At 37.7% G+C, this 20,389-nt stretch overlaps 1 protein-coding gene across 1 annotated transcript in view; it reads right to left on the bottom strand.

The window, feature by feature from the left end:
- PLCH2 (phospholipase C eta 2) overlaps nucleotides 1-20,389 on the bottom strand; it is a 60,500-nt gene that overhangs the window by 8,266 nt on the left and 31,845 nt on the right. The window contains exons 2-20 of the mRNA XM_088536203.1: nucleotides 19,730-19,876; nucleotides 17,877-18,120; nucleotides 17,635-17,764; nucleotides 17,177-17,347; nucleotides 13,559-13,652; nucleotides 12,941-13,144; nucleotides 12,041-12,161; nucleotides 11,083-11,254; nucleotides 10,356-10,463; nucleotides 9,862-10,020; nucleotides 9,146-9,238; nucleotides 7,943-8,043; nucleotides 7,592-7,689; nucleotides 7,049-7,231; nucleotides 6,486-6,593; nucleotides 6,170-6,294; nucleotides 5,714-5,798; nucleotides 5,083-5,229; nucleotides 4,090-4,169 (exon numbers count right to left, since the gene is read on the bottom strand). Coding sequence (XP_088392329.1) covers nucleotides 4,090-4,169; nucleotides 5,083-5,229; nucleotides 5,714-5,798; nucleotides 6,170-6,294; nucleotides 6,486-6,593; nucleotides 7,049-7,231; nucleotides 7,592-7,689; nucleotides 7,943-8,043; nucleotides 9,146-9,238; nucleotides 9,862-10,020; nucleotides 10,356-10,463; nucleotides 11,083-11,254; nucleotides 12,041-12,161; nucleotides 12,941-13,144; nucleotides 13,559-13,652; nucleotides 17,177-17,347; nucleotides 17,635-17,764; nucleotides 17,877-18,120; nucleotides 19,730-19,876 — 2,570 coding nt within the window. The remainder of the gene's footprint in view (nucleotides 1-4,089; nucleotides 4,170-5,082; nucleotides 5,230-5,713; nucleotides 5,799-6,169; nucleotides 6,295-6,485; nucleotides 6,594-7,048; nucleotides 7,232-7,591; nucleotides 7,690-7,942; nucleotides 8,044-9,145; nucleotides 9,239-9,861; nucleotides 10,021-10,355; nucleotides 10,464-11,082; nucleotides 11,255-12,040; nucleotides 12,162-12,940; nucleotides 13,145-13,558; nucleotides 13,653-17,176; nucleotides 17,348-17,634; nucleotides 17,765-17,876; nucleotides 18,121-19,729; nucleotides 19,877-20,389) is intronic.

Here is a 20,389-nt window from a genome sequence, read left to right as displayed (position 1 = left end):
CCAGATGATAATATTGTGCTTTGAGTACTGAAGTATATACATAGCCAGTATATACTTAGTGAAGTAATTAAATGCACAGAATTATGTCATGAGTTTCCCACCATCCTACAGTTGTTGAACATTTCAGCGAAAGTGAGTTTCAGCATTCCTGTAAGCATTCCAGGTGTACTCGCCAACTTTTGGAGCAATAGCTGTTGCATAATGGAAAGCAGGCTGGTTTGGGTGTAGAGCCTCATACACACATGTCTCATAAAGCAGAGAAACAGGGCTCCCCTTCTGATTTGCTTCTCCTCCTTCGTTCCCTTTATGTTCCCAATTACATCAAACTCTCATTAGTAGTTGTAGTGCTCTTCCCTATCTGGAGCATAATGAATGAATGAAAATATTCTGCAAAGTATACAACCTTATGATTGAAATACTTTGCAAGAAATCCATGATAAATCTGGTCAACATCAGGGCCCCTTGCACCCTGTCAGTTCAGTTCCTCTACTCTGCAATGCCACAGAAGTTTACACTTCTGGCAGTGCCAAGCAATGGCTAAGAAATGTCTCATTTAAATTACAGTGATTTATCTTTCACCTCCAAATATTTGACCACATGCTCATGCATTTCAGTTTTTATATTGTAGGACTTCATGGATAGAAAATAGTTGAACTGTACAGTGAGCCCAATTTGAAAGCTACTTTTATTCAAAAGGGTACAGAGCAAACTGCTATATGGAATGATAGCTTATTGATCTGATAGGAAGCCCAATGAAAACATTCAGAATATAATTTCAAGCTCTAATTGACTAAAGCTTCATTTTTCACATGCCATGATTCAGTGTGAGCAAAAAGTGACGAAAAACTGAACTCAAACAGTCTTTAAAAATATATACAGGGTATGATAAGGAAGGTAGGGATTAATTTTTCCCATTAATTGATAAAACAGTGCAAATAATGAAAGGCAGAGAAAATGTAGGTTAAATATTAATAAAAATTCTGTGAGAGCCAGCCTATTGAATAACTTGCTTGGATCATTATGGATCCACATTCATTTCAAAACTTCAAAACTGATTTATGCATTTGTAAAGGAGTGAAGGAAAGAAACATCTTGGTCCAATTGAGAAAAGTTGGCAAGTACACAGATTTATTATTATAAAATCATGCAATATAAATAATTGCAAATCACAGAAAAATATGTATTTTCTCTCTCTCTTTCACGCATACCCACAAATAATATCTAATAAAAATAATTAAAAAAATTTTTAAAAAGCTGATGGAATGGAAGATGAGCAGTGAAGGACCCCAGGTATTCTGGTTTATTTGGTGCTCCTTGTTAAACTAGCTATTATTGCTTGAATCAGTGGACAGATTCAAGAGCCCAAATTGACTATAAATTTGGTTAAACTTACAAGAAAGGTTAAGAAAGAGAGCCAGTTAGAAGGAGATCCAGAATTTGTGCTTTCAGCATCTTCTCCAGCTTTTACAAATCTTAAGAGCTACTTCATTCTTCAATTTTACAATTTCAAACACTTCAAAGACTTACAAATCAGCACAAGAGGCTTTCCCACAACTTAGCAAACTGTTACATGTTCTTTTCAGGTGGAGAAAATATTTTCAGTTACAGCATATCAGAGAAAAGACAAGTAGGAGACTCATGGAAGAAAGAAAAGGAAAGCATAAAAAGACTTTATCCTGGATCTGCTTCACAAATGCAGAGCTCTCGCTGTTCGAAGACTCGACAGAACTGAGTCAAATGGCACAGCCCATGTATGAGTTGAATATTTCAAAATGCTAATAAGGAAACATTGATGCTAATGAAGTAACTAGTTAGAGGCATGCAGGTATATGGTGGTCGCTACGCCTCCCTGTGATAGGAGGGGGTACCTTCAAGACGTCTAAAAATGCTCTGCTTCTAAAAGTAGACTTTTTTGAATAGAGAAGCTCACTGAAATCACAAACAGACAGAGTAAAAAGGCAAGTAAGACATAACAGTGAGGAAAGATCGCAGAGATACAGACATCTAGAAATATACAAATACATGAATAGACCACGGAAGAGAGAAACATAGAAGAGTGTCTTCAGGCAACAATACAAGTGATAAAAAGAAAAGAGATTTCAGCTAAATAAAGCTTTTTTTTTCACTTTAACTTCTACCTGTTGCAATTTCCAGTTACTGGACAGAGCATAATATCCACATTAAAAAAAAAAAAAAATGCTAATGCTTGCGAAAGAATATTTGGATTAATAAAGGCTGCGTAAATTCAAACTGGTATCTGTGTTTGCCTTTCTGTTCATGATTAAGAGTTCCAGTTCTTTAGTTCTTGCAAACAAAACACAGCATCATTTAACAGTGTTTGAAACGTTTGCTACTCCAGCAGCCACTAACACAGAACTGCACAACGCTTTGACTGAGCTAAGCCAGTAAGAGTAGGAAATCTAGGAGCTCATAGTAAGACTAAAGTTGTCCTGCTCTTTAAAAGCAACCGGGAGCGCTGTGGGATACTTGATTCATATTCTGCCATTCTTGTCCTTGTTGGGTATCAAAGCATTTCATGTGCAGCCTTCACTGATATTATAAACCTACATGCACAAAAGATCTCCTGACCAAGAATAGCAGAATGTGATCCAGAGGGACCAGAAGAGAAAACGTTGCTTAATGTTTTGTCTCCTTTTGTATCTTTTAATGAGGATAGTGAACAGCTTCACCATCTTAACATCAGCATAGACCGAGACACTGCAATGGTAGTGAGAAGCAACAAGAGATGTATAATAGATTGAGAAGGACAGACGCAAATAAAGCACTCAAAATCCAGATCAGCAGTGTAGACTGGAAGCTATTGGATAAGGACAGGTAGGAGACAGCACGATACAGCAAAAGACTTTCTGTGTTCATCAAGTTTTGCTTATAAAACATACTAAGAAAATCTAATATTCCAACAGATGCAGCACGGATGCACTTAGCAGTGGCCAATCTGTGCCTTGCAGTTAGAAATTAAACACTGCTCATCTGCTTTCTATTTTACACAGACTAGCATCAACCAATTCTCCTTCATCCAAATTTTCAAAAGTCTCTTTCTCCTTAGAGCTAAATTCAAACAGATTCACAAATGCCATCCCAAGGCAGAAGTGCCTAGCCCCGTCAGGAAGAAGCTCTATCTGCCCAGAGCTTTCAGGTTTGCCACCAGGCCAAAAGGCAGAAACTCAGTTCGACTTCTCATCTCATTCCTTTGACAGGCATTAACTGAGAAATCTAACACGACAATCTTTCCATAAACCGTCCGTTTTCCTGTATGTACACAATGAAACTTCCCTGGGAGTTATCTCAATTCCAGCCCACGAATGTTTTTATTAAAATCTAGCAGTTAAGAAAGGTATTTTTGTTTGACTGTTTATTTAGTTTTCCCAGGATAAGCCATAACACACAAAAAGTGGAATTCCCAGCCTATTCAATGCCGCCTCCTGCCGTCAGGATGCTGATACAACAGAAAGTTCAGTCTGCCATTGAGCCTGGCTATAAACTCATGCCCAGATTCCAAGGTGACTTGGCCATCGAAGTGTCAACGAAATTAATATCACAGAAATAATTAAATCCAGCACATGGAAGAAAAGATATCTCATTTTCGGCTGGCCCTAGGAAAAGTTTGAAGTTGGACAAGTCAGACATGGCATCCAGATAGCATTTTACTTCCATGTGAAACAAGCACGCCAATCTCAGTAGAGAAGCAGTGAAAGTCCCTAAGCAGATAATCTCCAAGAGTCTTAATAAAATTTAAAAAGTCACAGGCAGACCGGCCCTTCATAGAACAAATGAGTTTTGCAGGCAGAAAGCACCGAGAGGCTCAGGTGAGTAAGCATTGGTACAGCAAGGTGCACTTAATGTACTGGACACAAGCAAACTCATTCTCTGTACCAGCATATGCTGCAATGAAAAACTCTCTGTTTAGAAAGATCTCAGGATGCCAGGACAACCACAGCACTAGTTTATCCTAGTTTGACAAATAGGTTAACTTGGACCCTTACCTGCTGGGCTTCGCTGGTGTAACACAAAATCCTGCCAGCACATTTAAACATGCAAAATAAATTACTTTATACTGAAGGCACTCACCTTACCACAGATGTCATTAATAGCCACATGAACAAAAATGGATGCCTCTTCTATACCTTCTAGGTATACATGTCGGTAGCCTAAAACAGAGCAAGCAAAACTGTCAGGGAGTAATAAATGATAGAAAGAGCATCTAGAGACTTCCCCTTGGTAAGCAACAGAAATTACTGAGCTTTCGCTCAACTTCTCCCCGTACTAATCATCTAGATTTGTGCTTCGTGCAGCCACACGCAATTTATTTGTGATAAAACAGCAGTTACAAATGTAACTGATATTTCTTCTTGTCCCTTTTTTATTAAAGGAATACAAATATTTTGTTCTGGTTTTGCTCATGTCCAATATTGTGACCGTCAATCTTAAACTTGACTCTCTTGGTGATTTACACGCTATTACTAATACTGTAGATGTTTCGACCAAGTTTATCCTATTGAAATTGGTTATTTGTTTTCAATTGTAATCAGTAAACCACAAAATATTATAATATCCTTTGTTTTAAAAGAAAATGAAAAATACACATGCAAGTGAAATGCGGCTGAGCCAAAAACAACAATAAGAAGCAGACAGAAAATAATTTGTAAAAAAAAAGATAATAGGTAAATGTCTGCCATATGTTAAACTATTACTGATACTTTGAACTCCAGTGAAGACTAGTATCTTTCAAAAACCAGTGGGAAAAAACACAGAAAAAAGCGAAACAAAATAACACAGGAAACATTATTCATGGTTGTCTTTCAAGTCCACTATATTTAGCCAACTTGCTCTACAATCTTAGGCATCTTTTAAAAAACAGAGCCCCACAGAGTTAGGCAAATTAGTTTTTGTCATATGGAAATCAATAGACGACCTGGAGAGAGAATTCAGGACCTCAAGCTCCGCGTCTCTCGTGAGGATCCCTGCTGCGGACACATGCACACACCCAGTAACGCAATTCCTGCGGTTTCACTCACCACAGGAAGAGGTTCTAGACAAGGAATTTCACAATTTCTGTCTTACCTGGCATCATACTGCTAAAAGCTAATGTTCTCTGCCCAATAAAATCTCGCCCAATTGGATCATGATCCCACACGAGGAATCGAATCAATGCAATCTCTGGCATGTGCACTGTAAACACCAACGTTTCCTCCCACATTGGGTTAAAACCTGGGAATGAAAGACATGGACATATTTTGGGTATTTTGTTTGTTTTAGATATCATGTTCATGAGACATGAAGCACGAAGGCTGTCTATATACGGAAGGCCTAGACTGCAGTGGTTATTCTGGTCTTCCTAGCAGTTTGATCATTGTTTTTAATAAATCCAGTATTCCTGCTTCTTTCAGTAGAAATCACAATACCACAACAATTTGTGAAAAATAAAAACCCAAAAATAAATCTTACTTAAAGTTGGCCCTGCATTCAGCAGGTGGTTGGACAAGCTGACTTCCATCTTTTCTAACCTAGATTATCCTATAATTTTAATTTCCTCATTAACATTTCTAACAGTCACCAAATTTCATCTATTTGATTATTTAAGAACAAGACTTCTAAAATGGTGCTTCCTCAAAAATGTTTCTGAATAAGGATATTTCCAATAAGAAAAAGTTAAGTTATTTGCTGTATAAGAGCAAAAAACTCATGATCTTACCATTATCATCAACTACTCTAGTTTGTTCTTTGACGCAATCAACTGGTAAGCCTATGACTTCTACTTCTACAAATGGATCTATGATCTGGAAAAGAGAAAGTAATAAATATTGAAAAGAGCAACAAAGACAAAATTTAGGCTCAATGCTAACCCTCACAATGAGAATATGGTACATTTTTCTCCCGCATTTTTATATCATAAACCTTTCTATAAATGACAATTATCCTGAGAAGAAACATACAGTCAAATCAACAAAATGGCATAATTTAGGATGAGCCTGTTATATTGACAATCAGGAAAAACAGACTACTGCAGTGATGCTTAGAAGACACCAAAACCACCTAAAGATTTAATGATCTGTCTAATTTATTCATATTCTATAAAAACTGCACAAATTTAAACACTCATCCTTATCCCAGCCATCTGGAAAATTAACAATTACCAATTGTCTCATACCTCTCCTCTGTCTCCCAACATGGAATCCCGTGGTTTTGGGAGTTGTTGACCACTGATAATTCGTAGAACCAGCTGCTTCTTCAACTGTCCAGGCAGTGGGTCTTCAGAATTTGGATTAAAGACACCTTAGGGATGAGAAGCCATATAATGTGAAAGAAGTGCAATTTCAGGGATACCTTTAGATACCTTCCAGTTTATTTGCTTCTAGCTTTAGCAATCCAGTTTCTAAAAATTATAATTGGGATCTATGCCTTCTCTTCTCATGCCATAAACAAGTGAAAAGCATGTAAGTCACTTTTTTGCTGCTTTTTCTTACCTTCACACATGCAGTTTGGTTTGAGGACATAGCCACAATTCCCATTGGCACTAAACTTTGCCCGGTTCAGTTGTAGCATTCTCCCCTCTGACTGGTAGTTTAATGCAACTAAAGAAGAAAAAAAGAAAAAAGAAAAGAGTAATATCAGTAATAGCAGATTTTAATGGCATTCTTGTTTGTATAACCCAGGTAAAAGAACACCTAGATATTTTTAAAATTTCCTTTCTTGGAAAATCATATATGTTGGAAAAAACCTTCCCTTACATCACATACAATACACCTTCAGGGAGAAAAGCTCTGCAGAAAAGTTCTAAACTCTGAAGTCTTCCCGCATAGATAAGAAAGAAATTCATTTATCTCCATTTATCAGACGTATGCTTATGCATAACATATATTTAAGAAAATCTATGTAGGTAACAATGCAGAAAAAAAATTACAACTCAGATGTCAGTAAACCTGAATGAACAGAGAACTTAGAAACGACAGAACAGGTAATTCTGAAGCTTCTACTTAAACATTTCTTCTGAATTAAAACAAATAAAACAAGGCTTCTTTTTGCTCACCAAGCTGGCAGCCAGCATTCCAGAACGGCTGGGGATTGTAGTTGCTAGAGTCAACACGGTAAGAGGATGGGTAGATGCGGGACAACTGGTGTTGGTTGAAATGTAGATACTGTGCTGGCTTTTGCTGCAGGATCTGGTGGGCTTTTGTTTCACTGAAAGATGAAACCTGCCAGCTGCAAGAGACTACAAGGAAGAGAGGAAAAAATTAGCGGTCATCTCCCTTTTTAGTTATTTTATTTTAAATAAAGCATTTAAAAATATAGCAACAGTTACTTATAACAACCAACTCTTATTGGAACACATCCTACTACAGAGGGAATCATCCTTTTTTCCATTATAGCAAAATCAACATGTTTATTGGAGGAGTTACACTGGGACAATGAAGCCAAGTACAACAAATGTATGCAACTCTTCTGTCAAATCCTTCCCAGGATCAGAGGCAGAGACAAAAAAAAAAAAAAAGCTTTTGTAAAAATAGCTGTAAGAAAATAAGATTTCCAGTTGCATAGCAATTATTTTTCATAGAGTTCTAATTTAACCTACTTTCGGTTTCTACATCATGAATGCCAACAGACTTTGTGTACTTCACCAGGTCAGACAACGCCCGGGAAAGTTTCATTGTTTTCTTCTGTCGGTTTACCCTAGAAAGATAAAACAAAACAATTCCTCATTAACTAAGAGAGAAACTTTCTCCGTCATATTTTAAAACCATCAGGGTGAAGAAGTAAAAGGAGGTTTTCTTCCATCACAGAGATATTTAATACTTTTATATCACATGAAGCCTCACAGTCAAGGCATAGAAGCTTTAGAGAAAAGCCTATGAAAGTATTCCCACTCTCATGTTCACGCAAAGATCTTTTTAGACACAAAATTGCTAAATCACGTTTTACAAACCTGCTGCAATGTACAGAGCCCCTGGATAAATTTCCTTGAAAGTCCAAATCATCTTCACCCTCTTCCAGACTTGTTGCCTTTTTCAATTTGCTTCCTTTTTTCTGTGCCATAAGGACATAAAACATTTTATACAATACATAACAAAACATCAATATTCAAAAGAGAGTTGCTCTTTCCTGCAACAAAGTAGTAGAGAACAAAAATAAACTCAAATTAAATTATCTATAATAAAAATTAAGGATTTCTTTTTTTCTGGGTTTGTTCTGTAGAAGGGTTTTCAAAGAATCAGAAAAGTTACTGCCCACTTTTATGGCGTAAGAAAGTCAACAAAAGATACTGGTTTGAGGAAGTCTTTGTGGAAGCACAACGTAGCTGTTATGATGACCACAACTTCCATATTGCTGATATGATTGAATGTGTATGTAAGAACATATCAGACGACTTCCAGCATTTTGAGGGCATTATTGATTTTGGGTATCTATTTTGAGATAATTTCTTCTGTTTTGAGAAAACATCCGGTTCCTTGCTCTGAGAAAAGGAGGATCTTTTTAAAGGCCCCAGTAAAGCTCCCAAAAAAATGATATTCTTACTTGAAATGCTTTGCATCAGGTATGAAATATCACAACTACAAACTGGTTTTTAATATCCTGTCCATCTGATCAACATTTGAGCAGCTAGAAACAATCCTGCTGCATTATGCCAAGAAGTATGTTCCTTGCAGAAAATGTGAAATGACAGCTTTTTTAATACTCTTCAATTCTGCAGAATGATATTCATGCCTGTGAGGAAGGTTCAGCCTAAGGTCAGAACCTTTCTATAATGGAACTGTACATCTTCACATAGAAGATATTTTCTACAGTGTCACTGCTGCTCCAAGTTCTGTGTCATGCAGAGAAAGTAGGATAAAAAAGGTTATTCTGGTTTGTTATGTTACAACTCTTAACTTATTTGAAATGGAAAATGCAAATTAATTTGAATGTTTTTCCCAAATAGATATTGGATAAAATTAGACTCTGATGAGAAACGAAACAAGCTATTATACACAACTAACCAGTTTTCCTGCCTGTTTAATCAGTGAGCAGTGTGATAGAAATCCTCTGCCACACAATGCAGTTATGACATTCCTCCCCCAGCACCACGAAGAAGTAAGTTCAATCCAAGAGTCCCCTAGTTAGTGTGGACCTCATCTACGGAGCGGCTTACCTTGCGTTTGGAAAAGCTGCCCATCAGTGACCGGCCGTGCCGTTTGCTGGTGCTGAAATCTTCCCCGGATTCCACTTCATCTTCAAGTTTACTCTAAGGTGAACAAGCAGAAGGAAGAGTGAACGGCAGCACAACCAGACGAGTTTCTCAGAACTCTGTAAAAGTTTTCTCAAGAATGTCTCGCTTCCAGCTCTTAAAGTTTATCTGATGAAAAGGCTTCGTTTACATGAAGAATAGCTAATTCCTGTGGTTAATTAGTGTGTAAGTATTAAATTCTATTCTAGCATTCTACTATTAAGTTCAATATTATATACTCCATAGTTTGTTACATTGGCAGTAGTAATGTTTCTTCTAACATTATAACCATATTGGGAGAGAAAAGAACTGAAGTCAAGAACTAAAGAGTTTTAGCCTTACCATGAACTTATCTCCTGCAGAATGTGCCATGGAACTGTATTTCTGAAATAGTAATGCTTAGGTGATAAATCAGATTATTGTATACTCAACATTTCTAACAAAAAGAAACACTATCACAATCAACTTTTTTCAAAGATCTAAAGGTAGGATAAGCACAAAACCTGAAGGATTCATCCACAAGAAAACAATACCAATCATTACATTATCATTATGAAATAATAGCACTAGCTAACAATGGACAAAAAAAATACCCAACAGCCAACTCTACAAATAAGTAAAGTACAATAAAATATGTTCACCTTCTTAACATCTGACTTCTGAGCAACCTTCCCTGATGATGGCAGAGTAGTGACTGTAAAATTGTTTGGATCTTCGCAGTCACGGATTTTGGATTCCTTTATCAGTGAGTCTAGTTTTTTCTTTGCTATATTCTCCACTCTCTTCCTATTAGCAGATGCCTACAAACAAAACAGAATCATTAAACAAAGTAGTGATGAAAAAGTCTTAGAAAGAAAGAAAGAAGGACTATCTGCATGATTTACTCTAGTACTAACTACTCTGGAGAACGCCAAAAAACTAGCAACTTCTTCATTTGCATATTGTTAAGCAATGACCCAACAGAAGATATGCAGATATCAATGAATGAGTTAAGGATATATATGCAGAATCGAAGTCTCTCCCACATGGTATGGGTTTATGGAAAGCATTCATATGCCATGTAAAGGCGGAAAGGGTGAAAGTAATAGACGAGCAATAAAAAGCATATATATACTCGAATGGTCACTTAACTTACATCTCCATTCATTAATTTACAATCATCATCAATCTCATCAGCACTGTCCTCATCGGACACGTCACCTTCCTCTGCATCATCACTAATATTGGCTGGAAGCTTCTTCCCCTAGAACATGCAATGTTTGCACAGACAGGTTAAAATGCAGCTCTTGCTATGACAGGAAAAAAATGGCATCACCCATGAGAAAAGCAATAGTAATTCCTATGAAGAGGGAAATGATAACATTATAAGTAAACACTAAGGTTTAGTGTGTGCAAAGATCCTAATGCAGGATTCTGAATCAGCAATAAGAAAGAACAAGAAAGAATGAAGCGGGAAAAAATGCAAGATATGACATTTTCTAATTTATGGGAGAATGATCAAACATTTAGTACAGAAATCTGTAAATTCTGAGTAAAACTTAAGCGAATACAAAAAGCCAAGAACTTACACAAAGAACCAGACAGTTTTTTTTTTTTTTTTTTTTTTTTTTAATAACCAAGGCATTATCACAGCTATTAGGAGCTTTAATGACTATTTCACGGTATAGACAGCTTGTAGACAACTTTAGTAAAAGCCCACACCAGAAAACTCTTGGTGGTCAGTGACAAAAGCAACAGTAAACTTTCCACTAAAGCACTAGGTTGCATGACACAGCTGTATCTGCATAGTCCTCTTATAAGAGGTAGAATTTATAATATTTACAAAAAAAGGAGGGAAGAAGCAAAAACAAATAGGTTTTTACCTTAACCAGTATCTTCCCTCTAAGACTTGCTGGTGAAGGGAGCTTGGTAGGATCTTCACTGTGCACCGAAGACAAATCCAGTTTGTCTCCCAGTATTTCTGTAAGATACTGTGCCATCTTCTTCTGCTGAACGACACTGCAATGGTTCTCAATGGACAAGATAACGGGGTACCTGGTAGTGACAGAAGCAAGTATCGTCATAATTAAATTTCTGCATTCTAACTTGATGCTTTTTTCCCCAGAACATTACAACTACACTACCAAGTCTTGATGTCCACTTTCCACCAGAATTTAACAAGCCAATCTTGAGCAAAACGCAGTCAGTGCTTTCAGTTCTTGTCCCTGAACTGTCCCTCATGCTTATTTTTTTTTTAAAGGAGATAGATTAACACAAACATTTTGACTCTTGAGAGGTTGATAGTACTGCCAGCTTTACAAAATTTCTTATTTTATAATTCTTGATCTTCTGAGCAACATGCATGTAAAGAAAAATCCTGTTTTTCTTGGGCAGTCTGCTTTTTCCACAATTAGGCTCCCATCTCTTTGTACTTTTTTGTTGCCTGACTTGCCACCTGTCTTCGGAGCAACCATCCGAGTATGACCTTGGCATCACTGAACACACATCCAGAGATAGATGCCTGAACTGTCAGATATTTGCTAAAAATATTCGCTGTCAAAACACGTTACAGTCTCCTCTCTTTTAGGGTTGGGATAAAGGGAGCCACACAACTATCTACACAGTGTCCCCTACTCAGTCAATTCTGCCTTGTTACTTCTTTCTGCAGGCTTTCTCCTCATAGAAAGTAATTTAGAATTTGAATGCCTGACTGATTTATGCAGTAATAGGCTAGGTTTTCAAATTACTGCCTTTACAAGTATGTCTAAGAGCACAGTTTATACTACAGTTTATAACATAAAGCTTATATGAGACTCAGAAGGTGGTAGCCCAAATACATACTCATTCTTGACAAAGGCGTATCTGTTGATAGTTTCAATTACATCTTTGAAGAGAATTTTGGAAGTTAAAGTATATCCATGGTGGACAATTGGTTCACCATCTGGCCCATCCCAGCAGTCAACTGCAGAATAGAAACAACGACACCCATCAGACAGGTAACATCTGTAGCTGTATAGAAGACATGGAAGACCTTGAGATCCTACTGTCCCCTTCAGGAATCCAATACCACATAGATATACGTTCATTCTCACTCTTCATCCATATCTATCACTGGACTTCCTCATGTCCTTTCTCTGAAGAAATTTCATGGTCTTGAAATTCTACTGTGAATAGATGCTCCCATTAACTGAGAAAGTCCCAAGAAAACAGATCTCCTTTAACAAGTGCTAATGATTATTATTTCAGGAAGAATTGTGGAAACACTTCGAGGGTCAGGGCACTACAGACAGGTACTGCCTCTGAAAGACGCTCTACAATTCAGAAGGGATTTCACAGCAAGGCTCATTGGTGAGTGGCAGATATTTTGCATATGACTTTATTTCCCTTAACAGAAATACCAGTTCCCCTGCTCTCCCTAGTCAGAACTCTCTCTTATTTGCCAAATCAGTAGCAATATGCTTAAAATAATTACATACACCAATAGATTATACTGAATGGGAGTATCCTCTCTCTAAAAAATTTTACCATCATTTATACAAGCAAGACTGCTTTTCCTATGTCTTATTCCCATATTCAATAAAATGTATCTGTTATATGGCACTGTTTTTCTGCTGTTGCTTGTGACGTGAAAACAACATTTTAACTAGGCTTTTTCCTTTAACTAATTACTGTGTCTTCTGCAGAAACCATGATTCTTCCTTTATAGAGGAGAGCCAAAGCTATGGAGACTATGATCTTTACCTTCTACACAACGACAGCCAGATTGTAACACCCATGCATACATGTCCATCCTAGATTGAGACATCAGTTGATCCCCTGTGAGGTAGGTATTATGTGAAGAGGTAATGAAATAGTGACTCAAAGGATAACTCATGTCCTGATTCACTTGGTAGTGTTCTGGGTTGAATATGTCCCCTGATGGACTCCGCATGTAATTGGTGAAACCTGCAAATGAATAATACGACAGATGATGCATTTTTATCCACTTGGTTGCTGTAACCTTCCTAGAGACCAGCACCAAAATGCATCCCTACATTCACCAACATGTTCATGAACATGTGAAGCAAAATGAACAAAAGAATAACACTATATCTCAAAAATTTATCACAATGAGCATCTGTGATATTTGGTTTGGAGAACTACTGTTTCCAAACCCTTAACAAATTTCTAGGGAACATCAATTTCCTAGAAGAACCTTTAGGATCTTCAGCAAAATTACAGATATGCCAAAAAAAAAAAAAGAGGAAAATATCATTCTTTATACGACAGGATTAACTACATACGATGCAAACAAATGTGTTATTCTCACAACCATTTAATCTCTGTTATCCCTCTCAACAGCTACACCAATCGTCTTACCATCAATCCCCAAAGCTCCCTCCTTCTTGTTCTCCAAGCACGGTTCAAACTTGCTGACAATTTCCAGGCAGTGCTCCTTAGTCACACTGGTCATCTATAAAAGCAGCAAAAATTAAGTGAAGAACTTGTTAACTAGCAAATGCAGTTTCTCCTAGCTCTGTATACAGTTCAACAACCATCCAGATTATCCATACTGGCACTAGGATTTCCAATTACCCAGCGAGATTCTCACTCCTGCCAATCAGTGTCAGGTCAGATAAGAACTAAATTGCTCGGTGAAAAGATTCTGTCCTATTGGCAGCTGCCCGATCACAGCCAAAAAAACACAGTCAGAGCTGTGCTTTGTAGGTCAAATCTGATTAGAGTGTTGTTAAGCACACAAAGCATCCAAATAGAACAGGTTTTGTCACAAACCAAGAGGATTTCTTCTACTGTAGGATTAAAGGACTCATTTGCATTGTCAAAGGGTTTTTACCTCAGAATAAAACAACAAAATAGTGGTACTTTATGCAATAGAAAAATCATTTATAACTAGCAAGGTAGGAGGGAGTCAGGAGATACTGCTTTCAGAAAGCTCCTTGAGAAAATCGGCTGACTTCACAATTGCTTTACATTCTAAGTCAGAAAGGAAAATATGTGTTTAGAGATGTTAGGAATAAAAAAAAAATACCATGCCTTTGTTAAAACTGAATTATAAAAGCATTGCAATGCAAACACTATTTAATTTAAGAGTATTTAATACTCCTGGCATTTATTATTCATTTTTAATTTAATTATTGCTGCTGTTATTTAATATTCCTGTCCTGAGTGGTCCAACAAGACCTTTCCATCAGACACTGTACATGGCACATATGAAATTCAGACCTTGTTGCCAGAGGGGTTTACCTTTAAATTAGCTGAATTGATGAAGGTTGACACCATCATTTAGCAGAACCTAAACCACCAGCATATTTGCTACAAGGCCAATGCCTTTTGGGGTAGTAATTTAAAACCGAATAAAAGAGGAAGAAAAGAACCTAACACTCTTCCCAACTGCATCTCTGTAACAACATTGCCACAACATTGTTTAGGTCTGCTTTGCTGATAACCTTCAAACCAACAAAATGAACACTCACTTTCCCTGTGCGTATTAGATGAGAAAGAAGAAGCCCTACAGAAATGCATTATCCTTGTTGGTGATTAAATGAGCTAGTTTGTGTCCTGTGGCTAATGTTCATTTTCCTCTCTCATCAGGAAGATCAATAGACCAATGAAATGGAAACGCATCCTACTTATTTAAAATGATGAGTGCAGGAGAAAGGTGACTTTTTTATTCATTCGTTTCTTAGACAACTCTTGAAACTCTGATGTAGATTTATGACTACAGGCATGCACTTTCAAAAAAAAAAATTGTGAGAGGGAAGAGGCAAAGTCAAGACAATGCACTTTTTCACTAGCTGGCTGCACTTTGCCATCCTTTTTTTTCCCCTCACTTCAGAAATTTCTGCGTGTGTCTAGATATGAGCTCATAGGACTATAAAAGAACCCAGGTTGGAAGGAACTTCATCTCATTCAAACTCCATCTCAAAGCAGGGTCAGCCATCAGGTCACGGCAGGCCATCGAGTGCTCTATCCTGCCTGGTCTTGGAAACTTTTGAGGGCAGAGCCTCTCTGGGCAACCTGTTCCACTGGCTGAAGTCCTCATGATCCAGGTACTCCTCATCTTACCATTTTCTAGACTGCCAAGTTATTACCATGAACCAGAAAGATGCAAGCTTGTCCTGACAAGAGGTGTTTATAATAGAAACGCAGGAGTAAAACTGCTCATTTTGAGGTAGCTTGATTCCAAAGATTCTTGTTTCCATAAAGGTTTCCATCTATGAAGCAGGATGTACCATAAACGCAAAAAGAAGAAACCTTTACTTTATTCCACTAAATAAAGAATATATCAAGCCTGATTTCCTTTTTGGAAAAATGTATACGAGCTGTCAGAGAACACGCTACCATGACTTCTATGTGCAGCATTGACTGATGGACACAATTACCAATGTGACTGAAGTAGGCTAGACCCCTAGTTCAGTACAGAGACTCAAGAGAGCATTTACTGCAACACAGTAATAGTTTGTTGGCATTTAGCTGAATGTGCATGCACAACCTTAAGCACCATCCACAAGTGCACTTCAATATTTGCAGAGTAAAGCTCAAAGCTTTGAATTAGTGTCTCTGAAGAGCAGTATGTCACAGGTTCATGAGCAACTTTGGATATAATGCTTATCATTATCTACTATTATTACCTACTGGACCCTGTATAATAGCACGTTAGCTGGTTTGGTAGACTAAAATTATTGTGCCTCTTTCAGATGGGTGCAAAAAGAAAATAGAGTCTTTAAGATCTGCTCCAGCAAGGAAGTGTTCAGCCAAGAGAATACCTACCATGCACTAGCATGTAGCCTCAAAATGTATTTAAACCATGGGCAATTATCAGTAGCTCTTCAGAAAACAGAATCTTCTACTTTACAATTTGAGATGGTACTTAAGTACATAACTGAGAAAGGGACATAATAAATTCAGTGCCTTGCTATGAGCTACACATTCATAGTCAAAAGCAAAGTCACAGAGAGCATCTTTGGAACAAGCTAATGAATAATGAATAATAAGACAGCAGATATTGATGTGATTTTTCTAAAAGAACACACAAGAAAATGTAACTGCAGAGACCGTGTTCAACGACACAATAAAAGACCCTACAGGAGAAAGAGGTAGTGGGAGCAGAGTGATTCAAGAAATAGTCATACCAGCCCACAAGATTAAAATCTAATTGTTTCATTCACACTCTCCTGAGCGAAATAAAAGTAGCTGCTCACTTTTCATATATATGACTGCAGTTCCCTCTCCTATAGCAACACATCCCCAAAGGCAAACAGAAAGATAATATCGGAGAAACCACCAGCTCACTAATTACAGATCTTACCATGATGCCCAATTATAGAGCTTTTGTTTGTCTGTCTTTCTCCCTTCCCAGTACAGCTTATCTCCTCCAGTAAGAACCATCAGAGAATATGCCAAGGATATCTAGGCAATAGGACTTTTCTCTTACATATTTAAAAAAAAAATAATAAAATGCAAGCAGTCAGTACATCTTAAATGAATTTTCTTAATCATGAAAAGTACAAAAGCCACTGCAAAAAAAAAAAACCCAAAGAAACAATAAAACCTCCAAACTCAGCCAAAACCCACCCAAGCCACAAAATCCACAAAGAACTCCCCTGCTTAAAAATGAAATAAGAAGCTTTATTTAGAACCCAGTATCTTCCCATTTTACCAACTTTTATTATTAGAGGACGTTAAAATACTGAACTCAGAGAGAATATTGTCACTATTCTCACTCAGTATTACCAGAGTTTTTCTGTACAGGTTTGGACTAGCCTTACGATTATTTGTATGATGTTATTATAGCATAAGGTGCCAAAAATTGTTTTAATTTCAAGGAGCCTTTATCTACTTCCCTCTGAAGTTCCCTCTCTTTGCTTGAAAGCGAAAAAGGAAAAGGCCACTTGTAAATGATGCTTTGGGATATCAATGTTTCAGGTTTCTGGTATCCACACTCAGACTCTAAGTCTCTTCTTGAGTTTGTCCTACCTTTTGCTCAATCTCAAGAAAGCGTCTCAAGTCATCTGTATCTAGGTAGTCCTTGTGGTTGCTGTAGGTAAGCATTAGCAGGTACAAATCACGCCGTGTTGACATCATCTTGTAGAAGGCACAGAATTCATCAAAGCCCAGCACGCCCTGGTTATCATCCGTATCAGCCTCCTGCATTACACAACAGCACGACCATGAGACATCCAGCTGCACAGTGATGGTCTTAAGACACTTGAAACAAACTCCTGAATCAGAATAAAGCTTCATTGGTTGGATGCAGCCTGATGATATTTTAGGTACAGTAGTTCAGCTACAGAGTAAGTGTAAGTCTGCAATCTCTTCTTAAGTACACATAGAAAGAGTTTTTTATAACATTACCACAGGTTCTCCTCTTTTCTCTAAGCAAACCTTGCACTTGGACTCTATGGTTTAAGAAACAATACATTCGCATTTCTTACCTTAAACATTTGTTTGACTTTTTGTCTGGGTAGGTTCACATTCAGCTTGTGCATTAGTTGCAGTACTTCATTAATACTCAAACTTCCATCACCATTTTTGTCTGCCTCATCAAAAGTCTGCTTCAACCACATTGACCAGTAGTTAAGGAAGTGTATGGAATATCTAGGGATATTATTAAATGTTACTGAGACTTAAAACTGCACTGCTGAGATGCCCTCTTTCAGATAACATAGAAGGATATTGGTCTCTGGTCCTCTGACGTTTTGACAGGCTGTCTTCATCACTGATCCCTGCCATCAGATATTTCAGTCCTGTGATCCAGGTGCGTGCTTCCTCTCCACTGGAAGATACTAGATCAAGAGATTCCATATGGTCTCCATAGTAGATGCTGAAGCAGCAGTTGGGATCAAAACTGCCATCAGCATAGCGCTGAAAGATCTCCGACTGCTTCCCCTCACACACCTCCCGAATAGAGTCGATAGAGACTGGAAGGATAAAGCATGTGGCTCATTAGTGACTGAGGGTGGAAGAATATTCATGCAGGCAGGTTTACAGTAAGACTGCAAAGAAAGGGAATCCCTTTCTCTTTGCTTGAAGCAAATAAATCACCTCCTTGGATCCCACTGCTGAATGACATGGCTACTTGGCCAAAGACACAATAGGTGACCATACCTTACAATGCAAACAGAGAGATAAAGCATCTAGAACAAAATTAGTCTAAGCAAGCACCACACTTTATAGCCTGAGAAGACAGAGGCATGAGACAAACTGCATACTAATGTAATAGCATCGTATTTTTAGCTTCTACTTTCTTAAGACTATGCAATCAGTATTTTTAGTTTATTAACAGCTTCTGCCAAGTACAAGCAAATCAGAACTTTTTCTTATTGGCCTAGATGTGATCCACTGTAAACGGAATGTACATAATGTATTCATGGACAATCTGTATGAAAACTAAGGAAATGACAAAAAAAACTATTATTCCCATTTCACAGATCAGACACTGTGTTCTGGAGAAAATGATTAAAGACATTAAAAAGCTTGAATTTAGTGAATTGTCAGAAGTCACACAAACAAGGCAGTAAGAGTGGTGGGATCAGAAATTTCAAGACTCAGCCTTAAGTTTAACCATAAAACCAGTACGCTCCTTAAAATATTTTTAAACTTACATCCCCTTTAGACAACAAAACCATGAATCATGTTCAGAGATAAAGATAAAACCAGTATGTGATTGCTTTATAAAGGGAAAACTGTAAGAACAACTCTGTCCCCTCAGCTTCTGGTGTCTTCTTCCTCCCACCGGCACAATTGTTACCAGACATCTTGTCTTCCCTGTGCTGTTCCCTTGCCAATGCAGTTTCACACATCTCTCTAAACAGCTTCTATTAAATAAATGGTTGAACCCTACCATATTCCTGGTTGCAACTTGTGACTATGAAATAATAACTGCTTCTCAAACAGTTTCTTTGGAGTGCACAAGTTAATAGAAGGAAATAATTGCAAATAAGCTGAACATTATGACAACCTCCTCCTTTTGCTCTAGATCAGACAGACAGAACAGAGAATGCAGATCTCTGCATCTTGAAAAAGGAGAGCTGATTGTGAACTTTATTATTATTACTTCAAGAGCAAAAGGGATTGCTTAAAATCTGCCTCCACAAACACAGGGAACTGATATACATTTGACCTATGCGGATACTTCTGACAGTTACAAAAAAAACCCACACAAACCTCTAAATTGCTCTTTAATCATATGGTACCTAACTAACTAAGCTATAGGGATGGAAAAATGACAGATAATCCTACAGAAAAAATTTCAAAAAGGGCCCAAAATTGAGATTGCAAGTTTTCCGGAGTTTCTCCACAACTCATTTCTGAGCTGTTACACTACTGCAGCCTGCACAGCTAACAGCAATTTAATATTCATAAACTACTAATCTTCCTGAAATCATATACAGCCTTTAAGGCTATGTACAACGTTGATATGCCTCTTGATCACCTGCAAATGGAAATTAAATCCATCGTGCTGACTTCTTAATAAAAGAGCAAGACCCTAGGATGGGTCAGAAAAAGGACTCTGCGTTTGACACTCACTTTTGGCTTTCTCATTCTTCCGAGATGGTCTCCAGCGAATACACGACTTGTGTTCATCCAAGTAATAAAAGCGCACCAGGCCTTTGGAGCTGCCGCGGAGTTTGATCATCTGCGTACCAGCTTGCATCAAACTCATACATCTTTCCACTGGAGAAAGAAATAAGGTGATACCGGTAAGTCAGACTTTGCTCCTAAAGTCTAATGACACCAGACTGACGCAGCCAAGCAACTCAAGGTAGTCATGCACTGCTTATATTAACATTTATAGTGACTTTAAAAACCCTTAGGGTAACAATATGTAACAAAAATGCACAACTTCTAAACCCCTAAAATTTCTCCTTAAGAAAAAGGTCACAGTTTCATACTTAGTTATACACACGTTCTGATCTCAGTTGGTTATTTATGCTTCAGAGGTACCATGGTCTTTGAGGAGTTCTGGGAGTTGCTGTACATGTGTGGAGGAGTCAGAGCATTTCAGCACATGAGGGCAGAATGGAATCAGTTGAACATCTTTAGATTTGGATCAGAATTGTCAAAACATTCATGACCCAGCCTGATATGGCTCCAGGTAATGTCACACTGTTTGCCACTAGTCAGTTCGTTTAAAGAAGTCAGAAGCCCAGCAAAACACATCTTGGCTGAGCTCTGCTCTGTTAACAG

This window comes from Tinamus guttatus, unplaced genomic scaffold (assembly GCF_059628265.1).
Source record: "Tinamus guttatus ecotype Peru unplaced genomic scaffold, ASM5962826v1 Tinamus_guttatus_pri_ptg000652l, whole genome shotgun sequence".
In the NCBI taxonomy this organism is placed as follows: Eukaryota; Metazoa; Chordata; class Aves; order Tinamiformes; family Tinamidae; genus Tinamus; species Tinamus guttatus.
The sequence above is the reverse complement of the archived record's forward strand: the minus strand, read 5'-3'. Positions and strand labels throughout refer to the sequence as shown.